Source organism: Heterodontus francisci, chromosome 26, assembly GCF_036365525.1.
Source record: "Heterodontus francisci isolate sHetFra1 chromosome 26, sHetFra1.hap1, whole genome shotgun sequence".
Classification (NCBI taxonomy): domain Eukaryota; kingdom Metazoa; phylum Chordata; class Chondrichthyes; order Heterodontiformes; family Heterodontidae; genus Heterodontus; species Heterodontus francisci.
This window is the reverse complement of record NC_090396.1, coordinates 41,694,637-41,716,616: the sequence shown is the minus strand read 5'-3', so window position 1 is coordinate 41,716,616 and position 21,980 is coordinate 41,694,637. Positions and strand designations below refer to the sequence as shown.

Genomic DNA, 21,980 nt, shown 5'->3' with positions numbered 1-21,980 from the left:
GGATGTTGATGAGGGCTAATCATTAAAGATGACTGGGCCCACAACTTCAGCTCCTGGGCGAGCGGCCCATGCATCCTGCCTGGGAATTAAAATTCCCTGTGTAGTCTTGGTTTGTAATAAACTATCTGAAATCTGTGGCACAATTCAGAAAGTGCAATAAAAGGTAGCCTCCTTCTTGCTAATCTACTGGAACATAGAACTGCATGGAAGTGTGAACATTTTAACTTCTTGAAAAAAGGATCACATTTGTATGACTGGCATATTTTTATCTCGCAAGAAAAGTCTAGTAACTTTGTGTTCCTTTCCTCTTTTTTTTAATATTTTACTTCTTCAGTTTATGACTCCTGGTATAATTGTCCTTCCTTATAGCATTGTAAATGATAATATTGCTATATTTCACCCATCCAGTGATATAATTTGGGCAATTTGCACTACAGGTTCAAGTTGCAAGGACTTGGCAATAGAGACTGAATCAACCAGTTAAATAACCGGGCTACAGCAAAAGGAATTTCTCATCCAAAGGAGTTTGTGCAATAAACAGATAATATCAATGGGAATTCCTAGAACACGATTCCTGGAATCACATTTTTTTCAAAAAATGAATGTTTGTTCTGTATTTAAGATTTACTGTCACTTTAAAGGTACATTTGATTGCCAATCTATAGTTACAAAATCTGTTTTATATTTCGTCACTTTTCAAGACAACCAAATTTTATAGTTCACCAACTTGAAAATATTCACATTTGTCACAGCTTAATTGAGCAAGCTTTGTTTTGTACTTAACTCTTCTGTGAATTTAGCTCACAAAGAGTTAACAAAAGAATGAATCCTTGGTGAACAGCTGCCCCATTTGAATTGAAAATGAGGTTTGATATCACTTTGACCGACAGCATAATGGCAGGAAGTACTTCAGACTAGTCAAGCAGTTTTGGAAAGAGGGATCAGCAGGGTGGAAACAAATTAATTGAAAAGACAGAAGGAATAACAGGCAAAAGGCCTAGGTTAATTTTACTCTATTGTTTGCCTAGTTTTCAAATTGCCTTGGCTGACAGTACCCCATGTCTACAGCAATGCTGTGTGTTCACCAGTTAATCTCATTTTTAATTCAGTGCAAGGTGTCAGCAACAGCTGCAGATTAAGGCTACAGTATAGTTAATCAATATGCATCGTTTGCAGCTAAACAATGTTCACTAGTCGGTTAGCTTGCTTGGTCTTGGTGATTAGCTAGATGGAAATGGCAGTATCCACAAACAAATAAGTAAAGGAAAGTCTCTCAACTGTAAAAATTCAGAGCATTGAAAGCACACTGAAACACTTAATGGCCTGGATTTTTCTGTAGAAATAATGGCAAGGCTCTCAGTGCTCACCGTTATTACGGACTAAATCGAACAGCAACTTCTAGTGTCCACACTAGACCAGTATGGAGGAGCCATGAGTATTCAGCTGAGCTGATCAAGATCTGCGGTAGTATGCTGCATGCTGCACAACCTCACCATTTTGAAAGAACAGCCTTTGCCACCACCTATCAAGTGAGAAGCTCAGGAGGATGAAAGGCAACAGGAAGTGAAGGAACAAGAAGAGCAAAGGAGGCTACAATATAGCCGGCCCTTTTCTGCCTGGGCTTTTGCAGTAAAATAATTCATAAGCAATACAAGCAACCTCAGCCACAAAAATCCCCATTCACCAACAGTCCCATGCTCCTTACCTTTCCTCCATCACTGACTATCATACCCTCCTCTTTCTGACAACACAAAAATAAACACTGCCAGAAAATGCACATTCCAATCCAAATTTATAAATTCAAATCATGACATTACGCATACAAAAATAAACTAACCATTCCCTCAGTGTCCATCTTCCATATCCCTTTGTCTCTCCTCATGCAATTACGAGGTGCTGCATGGGTGGTGGAATGCTGCTGCTCACCACCAGTTGGAGACTGTAAAGGGCCTTGGATGGTGACCTCAAGCAGCTCTGGGCCTCGATAGCCTGGCTTCAGTTTGTACCACCTCGGCCTGGGTTGCAGCTGTCTGGGCTTGCTGGGCGACACTGGCTGATAAGGGCACTGGCAGAGTGGGAGAACAACTGCTGTCATCCTGCAGAGAATAGCAGATTTACTACAGCTCCATAGAGGTACTGCCACACTCCCAGGGCAGTGCCTCAGTGATCTTATGGATCTATTGGAGAACAGATTGATGGACTGCAGTGATGTGTTAGAAGCCCCTTCGAACAGTGGTATCCAGAGCCATGATGGCAGAAGTCTGAGCTTTCACTGCAGCACTCAAACCTTTTATGGAAGTGGTGATGCTGTGCTATGGTGTGTTCTGCAGGTGTGCTAATGGAGGTGATCACCATTTTGGAAAGAATGGGCGGCACAGTGGCGCAGTGGTTAGCACCGCAGCCTCACAGCTCCAGCGACCCGGGTTCAATTCTGGGTACTGCCTGTGTGGAGTTTGCAAGTTCTCCCTGTGTCTGCGTGGGTTTCCTCCGGGTGCTCCGGTTTCCTCCCACATGCCAAAGACTTGTAGGTTGATAGGTAAATTGGCCATTATAAATTGCCCCTAGTATAGGTAGGTGGTAGGGAAATATAGGGACAGGTGGGGATGTGGTAGGAATATGGAATTAGTGTAGGATTAGTATAAATGGGTGGTTGATGGTCGGCACAGACTCGGTGGGCCGAAGGGCCTGTTTCAGTGCTGTATCTCTAAAACTAAAAAAAAAGGGCTCTAAAGTCTGTACAAAGTCCTGTGACAAGTTGGTGCTGGAGTCCTCCGTGCTCCTTGACATTGAGTGCAGGCTTTCCAGTGCACTAAGTATTTGGTTATGTACATCTATCAGCCTTTTCTGTATTCTGGCCCATCAAAGTCCTCATTCGATACTTCAGTAGCAGACTAGTGAGTGACCTTGCCCTCTAGTGAGCTGGAAACTGCATTAGCCATGCTCCCCTGTGCACTTGTGCCTGGTGTATCACCACGTGCAGATCTGTCCTCTATCCTAGCCTCTGAAATAGGTGTAGTGTCAGCCTCTGAGTTGGTGACTGTGACTGTAAGATTGAGTTAAGGTGTCTCTTCATCCTCTTCCTCCACTGACTGGGAAGGTTCCAGTTCTTGAGTATCTGAAATGAAAAAGGGACAGGAGTTGTGTTTTGGTGAGGGGAGAGGAGGAGGTAAGAAGTGCGTGTTAACACCACCTGCAGTTTCACAGTCAGAAGAGATTGAGGGATGAGAAAGAAGTGGGATGAAAGAAGAAGGATTAGGTATGTGGATATCCTCATCATCAATTGTTTCAGCCCTGCCAGTGACCAGGGCCTCAGTGATACCCCTTCCCAGGATGGCCAGCACTGTCTCCACCATCAGGGTTAAAACACGCAGGCCTGCTTGTCCTCTTCCAGTCCTTTGCAGGTGCAACCTGTTATGCACCACCATCTCCTGCAAGAAAGAGAGAATTGTGTCAATGATTGTCCTGCAATATGTTTAAATTAGTAAATGGTGGAGTGGTGGTAGAGGGGGGACAGGCATAGGGTGGCTGTGAGCTGAGTGCAGGGAGGGCTCAGATTGAAAAGATAGTATAAATAATACAACAAAAACAAGAAATGCTGGAATCACTCAGCAGGTCTGACAGCATCTGTGGAAAGAGAAGCAGAGTTAACGTTTCGGGTCAGCGACCCTTCTTCGGAAGGGTCTTCGCTGACCCGAAACGTTAACTCTGCTTCTCTTTCCACAGATGCTGCCAGACCTGCTGAGTGATTCCAGCATTTCTTGTTTTTGTTTCAGATTTCCAGCATCCGCAGTATTTTGCTTTTATTTTAGTATAAATAATAGTTGAAAAGCAAAACAAAAGAGAGTGGAATAATAGTGAGAAATTGTGATTCAGGTACCACAGGTAAAGGGAAAACTAAAAGACGTAATGTAATTACACCAGGAGGGAGAAATAAGAAATACATGAGTAAAACATTAGAGCAGAAGGACAGGTTAGGGTATGTGGCCCAAATAATCTTCTTCATATAAACACACAGAGTACACAAATAGATTGAATGAATTGCAGGCACAAATACAACTTGGAGGATATGACATGGCAGCCATTACTGAGAAATGGCTGCAAGACAGTCAGGACTGGGAACTAAATATAGCAGGTTATAAGGTCTACAGGAAGGATAGGAAAACTGGTAGAGGGGGAGGAGTGGGCTTAGTGATTAAAAACAAAATCACTTCAATGATGAGAAAGGATATGAGAGATAAACAGGCAGTGGAGATAAGTTATGGATAGAACTAGGAAATAGAAAAGGGTTTCTGACTGTAATAGGAGCTGTCTATCGACCTCGAGTAGCAGCTGTGAAGTGGTAGAATGTATGAATGCAGAGATTAGACAAGCATGCAGTAAAGAAAGAGTAGTTTTGATGGGGGACTTTAACTTTCATATAGATTGGGATAAGCAGACTAACACATTTCAGAAAGGTAGTGAATTTCGTGAGTATGTTCAAGATCATTTTCTGCAACAATATGTCCTGGAATCAATAAGGTGACAATCCAAATTAAATTTAGTAATGAGTAATGAGGCAGATTTAGTTTACAGCCTAACAGTGCATGAACATTTAATTAATAGCGATCATAATATGGTCCTGTTCATCATAGTGTTTGAACTGGAGAAACGAGAAACAGCTACTAAGATTCTTGATTTCGGTTAGGTTGACTTTATTGTAATGAGAAGAGATTGTTCACAGTAAACTGGCACAATCTGTTAATGGATAAAACATCAAAAGATAAGTGGGAGGTGTTCAAAAAAGAATTTAATATGATATAGAACCAGTTTATACCCCTAAGGGGCAGGAGCTCTACTTGCCAAGAAAAACAGCCATGGATGACTGAACAGGTAAGAGACAAAACAAACCTAAAAGAAAAAGCATACAAAAATGCCAAAAAAGCAAAGATCCTTGTGAATGAGAGAGATACAAAGAACAGTAAAGGGTGACAAAACAGATATTAAGAGCAGCAGAAAGGGTGTATGAAAAGAAACTTGCAAGGGATATCAAAATCAATACTTTATAAAAATAATTTCATTAGGAAAAAGAGGGTGGTCAGGAGCAATGCGGGCCCCTTGAAAACTGATAATGGTGATATTGTCAATGAAAATAAGGAAATGACAGACATACCGGCCTGAATTTTACTGTGGACATTGGGACCGGGACTTTGCGGCGATAAATGGGCCCCGAACCCACACTTGCCGGCACTGGGACCTGCTCAGCAATTTTAGTACAGGTGGCCTCCTAGTTGTCCGCCTTCAGGCCCGCCATCCAATTAAGTCTCCTGACAGCCCCAGCCCAATCAGAAGGTCAGCAGTTCTGAAGCCTCAGCAGCGTCCCCAGGAGAAGTGGTCACTGCTGAGGCATGCAGGAGACCTCGGGAGCTGGGCTGAGAAATTTTCAAAAAAGAAATTAGGGCAGTTGCAAGTCAGAGGGGAAACCTGTCCAGAGAGATAGTTGGGGACATGGGGGACTGCCTTCCTTGACTGTGGGCCCAACTCCGGCTCCAGCTCTGATAACCCCCCTGGGCTGCCACAGGGATTAGCAAAATGCCAATCAATGGTCCCACATATTGGCTCCTTATTGGGCCTCCTTGGAGCTGATAGCCGATCCTCATCCATTCCTGCTGCTGGTGAATTTCCCTTACGCAACTCCCTGTGATTTTACCAGCCCCCTGCCTTCCAACCCACCTCCTGGGGTTGGTAAAAACCTGGCCATTGAATAATTACTTTGTATCAGTATTTATAATAGAAGGCAAGCATAGTATGTCAAGAAAACTAATATTGAATCAAGGATGGGGTCTTACAAATTAACTTGAAAAATAACAGTAATTTAGAAAATAATTGCACTAAACAATGACATATCCTCAGGACCAGATGTGTTCCATCCAGGTTTTAAAGTAAGTAGATGATAATATTGCAGATGCCCTAACTATAATCTTCCTAAGTTCTCTCGATTCAGGAACTATTCCTTTAGACTGAAAAATTGTGCATGTCACTCTGCTATTTAAGAAAGGTGGGAGAGAGAAACCAGGGAATTACAGACCAGTTAGCCGAACATCTGTTGTCGGGAAATTACTATATAATTAAGAATAGAGAGACTGAAGACCTTGAACATTTTCAGCTGATCAGAAAGAGCCAGTATGGATTTGTAAAGGGTAGGCCATGCCTGATGAACCCGATTGAATTTTTTGAAGAGGTGTCTCAAGTAGTGGATAGAGGAATGCCTTTGGATATTATATGGATTTCCAGAAGGCATTTGATAAAATCCCTCTTAAGGGACTGTTAGCTAACAAGTTGAAGCTCATGGAACTGAAGGCAAATTTTTGACCTGGTTAGGAAATTGTTTCCGCGGCAGCTAGAAACAATGGAGGTCCAAAGAGATTTGGTGGTCCACTTACATATATCATTAAAATTTAAACAGGTACAAAAATAATCAAAAAGTTTAAGGGAATGCTGGCATTTATATCTAGAGGACTAGAATATAAGGGGGTAGAGTTTATGGTACAGCTTATACAAAGCTGTGGTTAGACCACACCTGGAGTTCTCTGACACCACACCTTAGGAAGGATTTTTTTTTTTAGATTAGAGATACAGCACTGAAACAGGCCCTTCGGCCCACCGAGTCTGTGCCGAACATCAACCACCCATTTATACTAATCCTACACTAATCCCATATTGCTACCAAACATCCCCACCTGTCCCTATATTTCCCTACCACCTACCTACCTACACTAGTGACAATTTATAATGGCCAATTTACCTATCAACCTGCAAGTCTTTTGGCTTGTGGGAGGAAACCGGAGCACCCGGAGAAAACCCACGCAGACACAGGGAGAACTTGCAAACTCCACACAGGCAGTACCTGGAATCGAACCCGGGTCCCTGGAGCTGTGAAGGTGCGGTGCTAACCACTGCGCCACTGAGGGAGTGCAGTGTAAATTTACCAGAATACTACCTTGACTCCAAGGGCTAAATTACAAGGAAAGTACACAAACTAGGGTTTTATTCCCTGTAATTTAGAAGGTTAGGTGTTGATCTGATTGAAGTTTTCAAGCCATTATGGGGAACAGATAGGGTAGATAGAGAGAAACTATTTCTGCTGGTTGGGGCATCCAGGACTAGGGAACTAGGGTCACAGTCTAAAGATTTTGCACCAGACCATTCTGGAGTGAAATTAGGGGGTGAGTTTTACAGAACCACCCCACCCCCCCAACCCCCCGCCGTCAGGGGTCATGGCGGAGGTGGTTGGAAAATCCATCTGGGAGAGGCCCGCCATGGACCTTGAAGCCGGGATGGCCCGGCCCAGCCCCATATTGCCAGTGGCGGCGAGGCCCCATGGCACCCTCCCACCGCTTGGTAATGGCATCAAGATTTAAATATTTAAATATATTAAAAGTAATTAATTAAATACTTACCTGCTCCCACCGTCGGTCCCGGTGCGATACTTGTGCCGGTGGCCGGCATTCTGAGCCTTTGGATTTCCATCTGGAGATCCGAGGCATAACACTGCTGGGGAGGGGAGAGCAGGTAAGTATTTCAGTGCGTAGTCGGGTGTGGGCGGGGTCAAACTAATATGATTGGTTTAGGGGGTAGTGGGAAGGGTTAAAGATAAACTTTGTGGGCGGGGGGATGGGCAGGTACACAAAGTAAATATTTTCCGGGGGGGCAGAGAGGGCAAGGAATGATCTGTATGGTAGGGGTGAGAAACATTTCTTTAGTTTAAATAAATTTTACATGACTATCGCTTTAAACATTTAAATTGTACTTTGGGGCTCGAAGCCCTTTAAAAATGGCATCGGTGCCTGCACAGTGGCGCCTGATGCCATTGCCAGGGATGGCCAACCTGCCCCCTCCTCATCATCGGGGGGGGGGGGGGTGGGCGATCCGCCCCAGACATTTAAATGATCCACATTCTTTAATATCACGGTGGTTCCGTGAAGCTTGGCCCGTGCATGCAGACCGCTATTGTTTACGGCCGCTGCCGCTAATGACAGCGGTGGCAAAGTAAATTTCAACCCTAGCAAACACTTTTACACATAAAGGGTGTAGAGGTTTGTAATTTTATTTTGCAAAAGGCCATTGATACTCGATCAATTGTAAATTTTAAATCTGAGATTGATAAGCTTTTGTTAACCAAAGGTATTAAGGGATATCGGGCAAAGGTGGTTAGATGGAATAACTTCACAGATCAGCCATGATCTCACTGAATAGCAGAACAGACTTGAGGGGTCAACTGACCTACTCCTGTTCCTGTGTTTGGGTGATGTAGCTGTCGTGGTTGAACAACTGCCAATGTGTATGAGCTGAGTTGTGGGTGTGTGCCTTGCAACAGTGCTAAATATGTGAGGTTGTGGTAAAGCATATGAATTTTAGGATTGAGAATTGATTGATTGAGATTGTTGGTAAGTGGGTAATGGGGGTGCAGTGAATTGAGCAGTGGATGAGGCTAACTGTGTAGTTGGTAAGCTATGCCATTTGAGGATGAACTTACTGACCTTGACAAATTTGTGTGAAATCATTGAACTTCTTCCTGCACGGCATCCATGTTCTTGGAGCAACACTCCTACTTCCACTGCTTATTCCCACTGGCTCCTGAGTATATGTCTCGAGGGCCTCCTGCCTGCTGTGGTGACAGGATGTGTCTCCTTCTTTCTACCAAGACCTTCAGTGCAGTGTCTGAAATCCTTGGTGCTCACACTCTCGCGTGTTCAGCTATTGCTCAAAGTATAAGAGCGCAGATTCAGTTATCAAATGACTCCCACCATGTCTTGCAGCCACAATAACTGCATTGGAGGCAGTTCAGATGAGGTTCACCAGATTGATTCCAGAGATGAAGGGTTTGTCTTATGAAGAGAGATTGAGCAGTTCAGGCCTTTACACTCTAGAGTTTAGAAGTATGAAAGGAGATATAATTGAGGTATATAAGATGATTAAGGGGATTGACAAAGTAGACGTAGAGAGGATGTTTCCTCTTGTGGGGCAATCTAGAACAAGAGGTCATAGTTTTAGGATAATGGGTAGCAGATTTAAAACAGAGATGAGGAGAAATTACTTCTCTCAAAGGGTTGTGAGTCTGTGGAATTCACTACCCCAGAGTGTGGTGGATGCCGGGACATTGAGTAAATTTAAGGAGGAGATAGACAGATTTTTAATTAGTAATGAGTTGAAGGGTTATGGAGAACTGGCAAGAAAGTGGAGTTGAGGCCGAGACGAGATCAGCCATGATTGTATTGAATGGTGGAGCAGGCTCGAGGGGCTGAATTGCCTACTCCTGCTCCTAGCTCTTATGTTCTTAAGAGGTGCAGGCTGCCTTTAAGTAGTGCTAGCCACTCGCGATATCGGGACCCCCTATTGATGTGTCCAGCCAGTGAACAGCGAGGGGAACATTAGATGCACATAGCAATCATGAGAAACAGAAGGCAGCACAAATTTACTGTACTGTCTGCAACACAATAAAAGTGCCTGGCTTAAGTGTGTACTGTGATCCCAACACCCATGTATGGGATTTAGTAAATTTCTCCCCCTTCGTGACCCAGTAAGGATTGGTTGTGGAGACATGCTGTTGCTTGCCCTATTCACACAGCTCCCAGATCCCCTGTAGAGGGTGCCAAGCTCATTTTGCTCTCTAATATTTGCAAGCTCCATTGCAAAAGCCCACAGAAAGTCTGTGGCTAAGTGTAAATGTAATGAACGGTTAGCGCTGTTCGTTCGCCGCTGACCACAAAATCCAGGCCAATATCAGAAGTGGTAGTTTACTCAAGGTACTAATGCATTGTATGTTATTGGCCCACCTCTGTCATGTGCTTGTGACCAACACTGTTCCAAATCCACAAATCATACACGTAAATGTTTAAAAATCCAGTATCGATTGCTCTTCTAATGCACTTAAGTGTTCATTCAATTCAGACAATATGTATTATGATGTACTATGTTATAAACTTAAAAATTTAAGATCAAAACTTATGAAATGCATGTCTTGTAGAATTCACTGCACGAAGCAAACTTCTATTCCCAACACGTTCAGGGTGAAGAAACATGCTTCGTAATGTTACGACCAAGGTAGGAGGAGTGCCCTATCTTTTCTAGTCCCACTTCTCCGCAGGTCACACCATATATTCGGTCAATCATATACTCTACTGTGTATTCCAGAATAAAATATATAAACCAGGTTTCTTTAATAAATAACAAAATTATCAGTTTAACAAAGCAAAGCATTAACACACTGATTGAAATATGAATGTTCCCTTTTTAAATTCCCCACAGACACTGAAAAAAATACAGAAATTTTGTCTGCAGAGCACTGTTACAAAAAAAAAAGACAAAAAAAGAATACTTTGAACAAATACTTGCTAATTCTTGAAGAAAAAAATGAAGCTATGGAAGGAAGTCAGTTGTTCCTTGTGGTGTGGTGTCCAGGTATATGAGATGAGTCACTGGGATCTTTTCTAAAGTAGTTCTTTTCAGGTGGCATTGAGAATTAATCAGGCAGGTTTGTCTAGCTTCTCAGGAGAGATGCAGCACCAGGGATTTTAGCTCTCCCACACTGGAGTTTTGTAGGGTTTCTTCAAAGAGGTAGAGAAAGAGGTGAGCTGGGTGGTTTCTTTTTCCTTGGCCGGCAAAAAACCAACTGTCTTCAAAACAGTTCACACCCCAACCAGAAAATCAACCTCCTGACCTCCATAAACCTCGACATGTGGCTTCTCTGTAAACATCTTCCCGGATCACCAAGGCTTCTGTTGTTTATTGAGCTTAAAACACATGATTTCCAGCACAGGTTTTTTCAAACATCTCAAGTGTCCTTTCAGTGAACTTGGTAAAAAAAAAACACATCCATGGAATCCCTGATCAGTTTTAACACAAGTCCTCAAAATAATAAAATATTAAAAATGGAAGCACTTGCATAACACACAGGTATCAAATCCTTAAGACTTATGGATTTTGCATTCAGAATGTAAAATTATATCAAATTTAAATTACTTAATGTTTTGCATTCATGACCTTTCAATTTGTTTGATTTGCATCAGGTCCAAATTTAATAACTATTCATCCCAGTCCTAGGGTGGTATTCAACAGAGGCAACAAGGGTCTCCCCTGCCAGCTGAGTACCCTGCATCGCCTCTTTGTGGGAAGGCCCTCTGCATTATATGTCAATCGGGCACTTAATTGGGCAGCAGAGGGCCTTCCCCGGGATTAAGGGCCCCAGGTCAGAGTCTTTCCCGCTGAGAGCTGCTGGCCAATCAGAGGCTGGCAGCTCTTTCACTCAGCAGTGCTATCGAGGAGGAGGTGGCTGCTGCGGGTAATGCACCGAGGCCCAGGATCATCAATGGACCCAGGCCACAGGTGAGTGATGGGGGAGGGTTTTCACGGGGTGGTGGTCACATGGGAGCAGGGTCAGCAGCAAGGGCTGGGGGTGTCGCTTAGTGGGCCCCGCCTTCCCGATGCTGGGTCCCTCGATCAGGCACTGAGTGCCTTTAAACAAGAGACCATCCCCACCCCCAGCTGGCAAGCAACCCATACAGGTTTGCATGTTGTGCTCCCCACATGGCGACAGGCTAGCCGGGCCTTACTGCCACGGGACTTAGAGGTGGGGTCCCCGTCCGCCACCATCCCACCCTGCTCTCCCTGCCTCCATACTCGCCACAGGGCAGAGCATAAAATCCAGCCCCTAATGTTTGTTTCTATGCAGCTTATCTACATTCTAAGATGAATGTATTTGCATAACCCTTTTAAAAATACAGTACAGCTTTACTGAAGGCATGAAGGTACTGACCTTTTCTGGATTACAGCTTCTCCAGTATCTTGCTGAAGTCGAAATACTTCATGTGTGAGCCAGAACAGCAAGCATCAGCAGATTATTGGACTGTGGACACTATCACCGCTGAACCCAATCCTGTTCGTATTTGACATCCCACACCACGGGCTGGATTTTGTGCAGCCAGCGGGGCTCCTGGCGCCAGTCAGAAAAAGCGGGGCATCCCTGCCTCGGCCTATTTGAACCCCCAGCGTGGTCCTCCATTTTTCTGGAACCTAAGTGTCTGGCACCAAGATCCCTGTCCCTTTAAAGATGGGGATCCTGCCTCCCAGACCTCAAGTAAGTGAGGCAGCGTCACCGGGCACAATCTGGAAGGTCCCGGCATGTGGATGGCTGTAAAGTGCAGGGGCGCTGGGTCCAGAGAGGTAGATGTTTTGCCAGCAGGGGTCCTCTGTGGGCCACAGATTGTCCAGGTAGGAGGGACACCCCCAAGCCTGTAGGTAGAGCCCTCATATTACAAGGCACCCTCCTCAAGTGGCAGAGGCAGCCCCACCACTCATTAAATCCCAGCGGCGGGGGAAGAGGCCCTTAAGTGACCATTAATAGACCACTTAAGGGCCTCAATTGGCTTCTGGATGGGAAGGTCATCATTGGCCTATCCTGCTCATGGCAAAATAGCTTGGTGACAGGGTGGTGACGGGCCGTCCGCCCGCTGCCTCCTGTCACAAATCTATGGGTCCCCCCCAACCTCCAACACTGTCTCGGGGGGTCCATAAAATCCAGCCCCACATTCCTTTTCCAGCAGGGCAAATGAGTAAAAACAAGATTAGGAATCTCAGCTGATATTTCTCCTTCCTAACTCAGGGGTGCTGTTGTGAAACAACCTTGACTGGAATCATCTAATTCAGTATATATTGACTAGCAACCTTATCATCTGTCTGGCTTAGTATTGTACCTGGTGATACCTTAACCTACGAGCTTATTAGGGGAGTCCTGCTTGCCTACTTCAATTTGTAGGATCACTAGTACCATTAGTCATTCCATCCCTTAATTGCTAAATAAAAATTACCTGGAGCTCCATTCAAGTCAGGGTGGGTTTGTCCTGAAACAGACATATTCCTCTTTAATAATTTTATTTTATTTACATATTCCTCTTTGATGTTTTTTTTATCATGGATAATAGCTCAGTATAAGTGCCAACAAGCTTCTGAACTTGACATACTAAATGATTGTGTTTTAAAGATTTACTCTGTCTTTACCAAGGAAACGTGTGAGAGTTCAGAGGTGGCAGTTTTAGCAGAACTATACTCTCATCATCCTACTTATCTGATCCATAACGTTTAAAGCTGTGACCCATATAATGCCCGTGTTCACAGTGAAAGGATATGTTCATATCTACTGCACGTGGGTTATGTAAATTAGCATAATGTGATGCTGAAATTAATACAGATAATTAATTCATTAACTTGTGTAAATTACATCTGGAAATGTTTGGTGTGTGTGAGCAAACTGCACATTCCCATTCAAAGTAGAAAGCATTCCTCCTTTATGTCTGTTTTTCATCTTCACTAGCTGTCACAGATGTTATGAAAAAGATATTACTGTAAACACTAATCTGGAATTCATGCCCATTTCTTCAGCAATTCAGGGGAAAAAATGTCAAACTGCCTCAATATAAACAGCAACTAAATTTAAAAATGCTTTACGTGACACTTAATAACCACTTAAATGTCAAGAGTATGCTCATTTAAATGTTTTGACATTATCGTTTGATGTTTTTGACATCCATTTTATTCCTGAACTTGTTTATTTCACCTTACATATGTTCAGAGTTACAAATTGTCACTACTGCAAAAAATATTTGCAGACCTTTTTAACTGACAAAAATTAAACCAAGGTGAAAACCCGAGGAAGGAAGTGAAGAGTACAGGAGCTTAATTTTCTCTGGAGTTGCATTGTTGATTGCAGAATCAAAATCACTAATAATGTACAAAATGTAATTTTTAATCTGTAAAATAAAGTAAAGGAATTGCACAGAACCACTCCAGTATTTCGGCAAAAGTCCCCACTATCTCATGGTTGTAATTTAGGGAGTCACAGCTGCCATCTATATGTTCTATTCCCTCGCAGTTTCCTCCTCTTTTCAAGGCAATGCAAATGGATAAATGTAGACGACCTACTATCAGAGTAGATGATGAATAGAAGTCGAAGCTAGTGGGAACAACCAAATTTATGAAATATGACTCAACCAATATCAGGACTATGCTTAAAATGAAGGAAAACCAGTACAATATACTCTGCAGCTACATAAGGGTAAGTATCAACCAAGGTTTAAATAAAAGATACATCAGCATAACTGAATGCTTTGCACATATATACAGGTACCGAAACAATTGTAATCTTTTGCTTTAATGGACGTTCTGCCTGTATGCTGGAGTTTTCTCATTGAAGTAAGATTGGTCTTCATTACACTTTATCTAATCACCAGTTTTCCCAGTTTTGTCCCTTGTTATAATCACGGCTTACAGCTGCCTAATTCAAAACCATCTGTTTTAACATGTGTAATTTATTTCACCACTTAATTAAATGTTTTATATCGGCATCTTCTTGGAATTAACTTTTCAAATATGAGTTATTGCAGTTTTAATGTTGTCATAATGCCAACAGGGGAAAACTAACACTATTTTGTTGATGTTTATAATTAATTTATTCAAAAGGTTCCATTGGGACATATTAAGTCATAATAATTAATCTAAATTACTAATGGGGATTTGTTCTGATTTTTGATGAGAAAAATCATTTACAAAGAAGATTCAAAATGAGTAAGAAATCACAGGAGGTGCTACTTTAATTGAATTTAGAATGGATAATCTCCCGCTAGTAATGTTTAGTGCTATAAGCTCAAAATACACTGACAGTAGAAGGAAATTTCTTCCAGCTGTACATTGTTAAAGAGGAAAAGACATTGCATTCCATTTATTAAAATAATAAACAATTGCTTGCAGTTAACCATACTATGTGATTATCTACTATTAATGGATGTACATGCATTTAGTGCATGCAAATACAACTCTCAACATGCTGTGCATGCTATTACAACATATCACTTATAGTCACTTCACCTGGAAGCTTGGCAGGAGTTTTAAAAGGATTGCCTCAATTTAAAAACAAATAAAGCTCACTTTTTAAAATTTTGTTTCTCTTCACCAATTTTCTCTCCTCCTTTGATCACTTTGGCTCCTTGCTGCTTACAAGTTCATGGCTGTGGATTGCACTCCAGTACCCAGCCACTATGGACCATTATTCATGAGAGCCTCAACAGCAAGTAATGGCATGCTGCTGGATTGGGGGGATGGGGGTTGGGCTGGGCTGGGGGGTGCGAGCAGAGCCAAAACCATTCTGACCTCTCAATGTTGCACATGTGTAGTTTCAGCAGGAGTTGTTGGATAGTAACCTGGAGGTGGGAATCTAATTTTCCACACCAATTATGGTTCATGTCATGCAGCTTCAGATGAGATCAGTTAATTCAGCACAGATCAAATATGGAACCTGGAACCTATCCTGATTCGTGTGGCTCAGCTCCTCACTGGATAAGCTCATTTGGCCATCAAAGAAGCAAAATTAAAATTGTTCTGGAGAAATTCAGTGTGAAAAATGCAATGTTATTGCCTTGATTTGCATCTACAGATATAAGAACCTAAAACACATTGTGGAATATAGTAAACACAATTTGGACTGGTTGTATATGCAGTTTGATATCTGGATTTTTTTTTTCTTTCATGGGATGTGAACGCCATTGGCAAGGCCAGCATTTGTTGCCCATCCTTAATTGGCCTTGAGAAGGTAGTGGTGAGCTACCTTCTTGAACCGCTGCAGTCCATCTGGTGTAGTTACATCTAGTGTAGATGCAGTGCTGTTAGGAAGAGAGTTCCAGGTTTTCGACCCAGCGACAGTGAAGAAACGGTGGTATATTTCCAAGTCAGGATAATATGTGAATTGGAGGGCAACTTGCAGATGGTGGTGTTCCCATGCGTCCGCTGCCCTTGTCTGTCTAGGTGGTAGAGGTCGCGGGTTTGGAAGGTGCTGCTGAATGAAGCTTGGCGAGTTGCTGCAGTGGGTCTTGTAGATGGTACACACTGCTGTCACTGTACGCCTGTGGTGGAGAGAGTGAATGTTTAAGGTGGCCAGTGGGGTGCCGATCAAGCGGGCTGCTTTGTCCTGAATGGTGTTGAGCTTCTTGAGTGTTGTTGGAGCTGCAGTCATCCCGGCAAATGGAGAGTATTCCATCACACTCCTGACTTGTGCCTTGTAGATGGTGGACAGGCTTTGGGGAGTCCAGAGGTGATTTACTGGCCGCAGAATTCCCTGCCTTTGCCTTGTTCTTGTAGCCACAGTATTTGTATGGCTGGTCAAGTTAGGTTTCTGGTCAATGGTAACCCCCAGGATGTTGATGGCAGGGGATTTAGTGATGGTAATGCCATTGAATAATGAGGGGAGTTGGTTAGATTTTCTCTTGTTGGAGATGGTCATTGCCTGGCACTTGTGTGGGGCAAATGTTACTTGCCACTTATCAGCCTGAATTTTATCAAAATTACTTACCTACAATATCACCAAAATAAATATATTGATTTTAAAAACATTTGGATTATTTAATTTTAATTAATGAAAATTAACAGTGATTTCTGAATGCAACATAATAATTTGAATCATAAAACAGCACTGAAAAGCAAATGTGCATCACATACTTTAATACACTTTACAAAGGTGATCTTTTGAAATTGTGTTCTTATTGGAGACCTTCTCCACAAGCAATGCATACTAGAAATTTGCTTCACATGACTTTCCATTTATTTTATCTGATGTAAAACTGTGGAGAGGATGTATAAAGTCCTGATATGTGGTATTGGTCGGCAAAGCGTCGTGTGAAGGCTGCAATTTCATAAAATTGGCTCTTATATGCAAATAATTTTCAAGACTGGGAGAAGTATACATTATATGCAAAAAATCTTGGTAATGCAAGGACGTCAAAGACGATGGATCAATCTGAAGGTAAGGTTACCGCAGCATCCAGTTCATACAAAAAGCAAAATTAAGGTAACAGGCAATTTGCAGGGTTTACTTTGTGTAATGGGTTTAAAGTAGAAATAAAAGGGATTAGAGTGTTTTGAATGCAACTAAAAGTTAAAAGAGCAGGAAAAAGTAGCACAATGAGAAGCTTCTTAAAATGTAATGGCAATTGTACATTTAAACCCTAAAAAAATTTAAACTGGGAATTTTCCCAGAGCTGCTCTCATCATGCCACTGGAATTGAGGCAGAAACCCCCTTTCCAGTGAATGGATAGCAAGTTGGCTACAAAACAGAAAAGAGAGAGCAGGGATTAAAGGTAGTTACTCAAACAGACAAAAGGTAGAAAGAGGTGTTCCACGAGGATTGGTTCTGGGACCATTGCTGTTAAACATTTACGGAAACAATTTGGATGCAAAAATTGGAAGTACAATTTCAAAATTTATGGATGGCACCAAAAATGGGGGTGCTGTTAATACTCTGAAAAAATACAAGACATTAATAAACTTGCAGAATGGGCATGTAAGTGGCAAATGAACGTCAATATATGTAAGTGTAGGTGGTACATTTTAGCAGGAACAATGAGGTCATGCACTGCTTTGAAAATAACTGTCTAAAAGAGAAACTAACTATCTCTCAGTGACATTCAATGGCATATCATCACTGAATTCCCCTACCATCAACATGCTGGGTATCACCATTGACCAGAAACTTAACTGAACCAGCCACCTAGATGCTGTAGGATACAAGAGCAGTTTAGAGCCTGGGAACTCTGCAGCGAGTATTCTCATCCCTTCACTCCTCAAAGCCTGTCCACCATCTACAAAGTGCAAATCTGGAGTGTGCAGGAATATATCGCCATTCCTTCATGGTCACTGGGTCAAAATCCTGGAACTCCCTCCCTAACAACACTGTGGGTGTACCTACACCACATGGGCTGCAGGGGTTCAAGAAGGCAGCTCACCACCCCCTTCTCAAGGGCAATTAGGGATGGGCAATAAATGTTGGCCTTCCCAGTGATACCCACATCCTATGAATAAATTAAAAAGAAAGGGTAGAGGAGCAGAGGGTACAGATACACAAATTATTAAAAGTAGTAATGCAGGTTGATAAGGCCATAAAAAAGCAAACAAAGCACTGAGTTTCATTTCTAGAGGATCAGAATTAAAAAACAGACAAGTCATGCTAAACTTGTATAGAATCTTGGTTAGGCCACGCTTGGAGTACTGTGAATAGTTTAGGTCTCCGTATTATAAAAAAGAATATAGAGGCTTTCAGAAAGAAGCAAAAAATGGCTATTAGAATACCAAAACTGAGAGGTTATACCTAACTGGAAAGATTGAACAGGATGGGGCTGTTTTCTCTAAAAAGAGAAGACTGTGGGGGAGGGGGAGGGGGTGACCTGATATATGTTCTTAAGATTATGAAGATGTTTGATAGGGTAGACACAGAGAAAACATTTCCACTTGTGGATGAGACCTGACTAGGGGCCATAAATATAAGATAGTTACAAATAAATCCGGATAGGAATTCAAGAGAAACTTCTTTACCCGGAGAGTGGTTAGAATGTGGAACTTGCTATCATAAGGAGTAGTTGACACATGAGGGAGAAAGAAATACAAGGATATACTGATAGGCTAGACAAAGATGGGTGGGAGAGGCTTGTGTGGAGCATAAATACAGGCACAGATCAATTGGTCTGTATGATCTGTTTCCATGTGGCTCCTCCCTTCAGCTGCCACCAACTCCTACTTCCTTTTGTTGCTGCTGCTTTAATGAACATTGGACAAGAGAAGGCCATTTAGCCCCTCATACCTGTCCACCGTTCACTTAGATAATGGTTGATTTGTATCTTAACTCCATCTAACTGCCTTGGTTCTGCAATCCTTAATGCTTTTGCCTAACAAACACCTATTTGGCAGGGTGGAAGAGTTACAGATGTTCACAACACTTTTCACAGAATCGTTACAGTGCTGGAGGCCGCCATTCGGCCCATCGTGCCCACTTCAGCTCTCCGAAAGAGCAATTCGCTCCGTTCCATTCCCCCGCCTTCGCCCCGTAACCCTGCACATTCTTCCTTTTCATATAACAGTCTAATTCCCTTTTGAATGCTTCAATTGAACCTGCCTTCACCACACTCTCAGGCAGTGTATTCCAGACCTTAACCACTCGCTGCGTGAAAAAGTTTTTCCTCATGTTACTTTTGATTCTCTAACCAAATACTTTAAATCTGTGCCCTCTCGTTCTCAATCCTTTCACGAGTGGGAAGTTTCTCTCTATCCACTCTGTCCAGACCCCTCATGATTTTGAATACCTCTATCAAATCACCTCTCAGCCTTCTCTTCTTCGAGGAAAACAGCTCTAACTTCTCCAGTCTATCGTCATTACTGAAATTCCTCATCCCTGGAACCATTCTAGTGAATCTTTTTCTGTACTCTCTGCAATCCCTCACATCTTTCCTAAAGTGCGGCACCCAGAACTGGATGCAATACTCCAGCTGAGGCCGAACTAGTGTCTTATCCAAGTTCAACATAACTTCCTTGCACTTATACTCTATGCCCCTGTTAATAAAGCCCAGGATGCTTTATTAACTGCTCTCTTAATCTGGCCTGCCACCTTCAATGACTTATGTACATATACATCCAGGTTCTTCTGCTCCTGCACCCCCTTTAGAATTGTACCCTTTATTTTATACTGTCTCTCCATGTTCTTCTTACCAAAATGAATCACCTCACATTTCTCTGCATTGAACTTCATCTGCCACCTATCTGCCCATTCCACCAACTTGTCTATGTCCTTTCGAAGTTCTAAACTATGCTCCTCACAGTTCACAATGCTTCCAAATTTCGTATCATCTGCCAACTTTGAAATTGTGCACTGTACACCAAGGCTTAGGTCATTAATATATGTCAAGAAAAGCAAGGGTCCCAACACTGATCCCTGGGGAACTCCACTACAAACCTTTCTCCAACCCAAAAAACATCCATTAACCACTACTCTTTGTTTCCTGTCACTCAGCCAATTTCATATCCATGTTGCTACCATCCCTTTTATTCCATGAGCTACAAGTTTGCTCACAAGTCTGTTGTGTGGCACCGTATCAAGTGCCTTTTGAAAGTCCATGTACACATCAACAGCATTGCCCTCATCAACCCTCTCTGTTACCTCCTCAAAAAACTCCAGCAAGTTAGTTAAACATGATTTTCCCTTAAGAAATCGATGTTGACTTCACTTTTTGTGAAGAAGTGTTTCTTGACATCACTCTTTAATGACCTAGCTCTAATTTTAAGGTTATGCCCCCTTTTTCAGGACTCCTCCACTCAAGAAAATAATTTCTATCTGTCTTATCCACTCCATTAATCATCTTCAACACCTCAATTAGAATAGAGCACCCCCTTAATCTTCTATATTCAAGGGAATGCAAGGCAAGAGATTAAACAGTTCATGCACACTGGGGGCAAGTAATGGTCTAATTGTTCTGCTGAAGTCAAATGGAATTTAAATAAAAATGTTTTATTTAAAAATCTATTGATTGAGAAGTATAGAAGTGTTGAAAATTAATCAGACGGCATCATTTTTAATGTAAAAAAGTTCAAAGTTTTCAGGAGGAATCATTTCACTGAACACCCTCAGAAATGCACCACAGGGACATGGAACTGGGACTGAGGGCAGGGTGGGAAATGCATTTAAAAGCAGTTTGATTTACAAATTCTAAACTTGTTTAAGATATTGGAAATTGTTCCTGAAAACCAGTCAGATGGTACACATCCTTATTAGTTATTGGGAAACTTTTAAGAAAATGCATTATTTCTTTTTTCTGCCATTGACATGCCAGCTACTGAGAGAAAGAGGTTTTAAAATATAAAGAAATAATTACTTCCCAAATAACTCATATAGCGTTCAATAAAATTAAGTAAATTTCCTTTCCCTACAAGCTAAAATGATCATTGGAGGCTGTCAAATACCAGAAAATGTATACAAATCAACATTTTCTGGAAAGAGGAGGAATACTCCCAGGCGTCCTAGAAAAACATTTTGTGCCTTTAGCACTTGTTACCTCCTTTAGTTTTCACGTACCTATGATTAATTTTCTCCAGTATCAGTGAATAAAGTTGGATGTACCTACAGCTCAAGTTACAAATCAATGTCCCATTGCACTTTCAGTATAAGAACATGTCATTCAGGGTATTGAATTGTTGAGCTTGTTTGAAGCAGTCAGTCAGCTATCTTTTAGTTTCCCAGTTTAGCGTGTATAGCTACCCAATATTCATGTTCGCATATATATTACTCTCTGTAATTTATTTTATATAAAATACATGTGGGCAACATGGATAGTTTAATACATTTCCATAAAATAAAAATATTTTCACTACAATGAGAAGCTATAGCCACAACAGAAGCTTTGCAATGACAAATATAGACTGGAAAATCAGAAACGGATTTTCATTACTCATCCCAATGCTCCAAATTTCAATGCAGAAATTGCTTTTCACACAGTTTACCTCATTCAATATTTGATGCTAAAAATGCTTGGCCTAAAACATTCATTTCAGATTTACAACCACATTTAAAAATAGGATAGAAATTTCCTGAGAGTGTAAACTGACCACCAACAGATTTTTCTGTGGGTCATTTGTGGATCATTACCTTCTGGTAATTGTCCTAATGCACAGTAACAGCGCTAAACATTTGAAAAATCAATTTCAATCTTTTGCATTGGAGAAATATATTCTTACCACTTTTGTCTTCTCGATAGATTCCTTATCTTCTTTGGCCTTTTTTCTTACATCGTGTGAAATTTCTTCCATCTCCTGCCCCAAATAATAAGACATAATTTAACCAAAAGTGTACATTCAAAGCAGCAACATGGCTAGTTGGCCTTTTTGTCTGTTTTGTCATATTAAATGGAACAAGACCACAGTATGAAATGTTAACTACAATTCAATCAGTTTGGGAATGCATTGACTGTTGTCATCTGATACAATTCCTATATTGGTACTTTCACAATATATATCCCTTAAACCTTACAGTTTCCATTGGCTGGATTTTCCTTTTGGGACCCGATCCTGCAGCATGTTGGGAATAGTCAGCGATTTTTGCAGGATTGGCCAATTGGTGGCCAGAGGATGCGCTCGCTGTCTA

The 21,980-nt window shown here is 41.9% G+C and overlaps 1 protein-coding gene across 6 annotated transcripts in view; it reads right to left on the bottom strand.

The window, feature by feature from the left end:
- Window positions 1–21,980, bottom strand: part of tnrc6c1 (trinucleotide repeat containing adaptor 6C1) — a 725,104-nt gene that overhangs the window by 548,763 nt on the left and 154,361 nt on the right. For all 6 annotated transcript variants that reach the window (XM_068058110.1, XM_068058101.1, XM_068058104.1 and 3 more), the window contains exon 3: window positions 21,575–21,649. In XM_068058110.1, coding sequence (XP_067914211.1) covers window positions 21,575–21,646 — 72 coding nt within the window. In that variant the 5' untranslated portion in view covers window positions 21,647–21,649. The remainder of the gene's footprint in view (window positions 1–21,574; window positions 21,650–21,980) is intronic.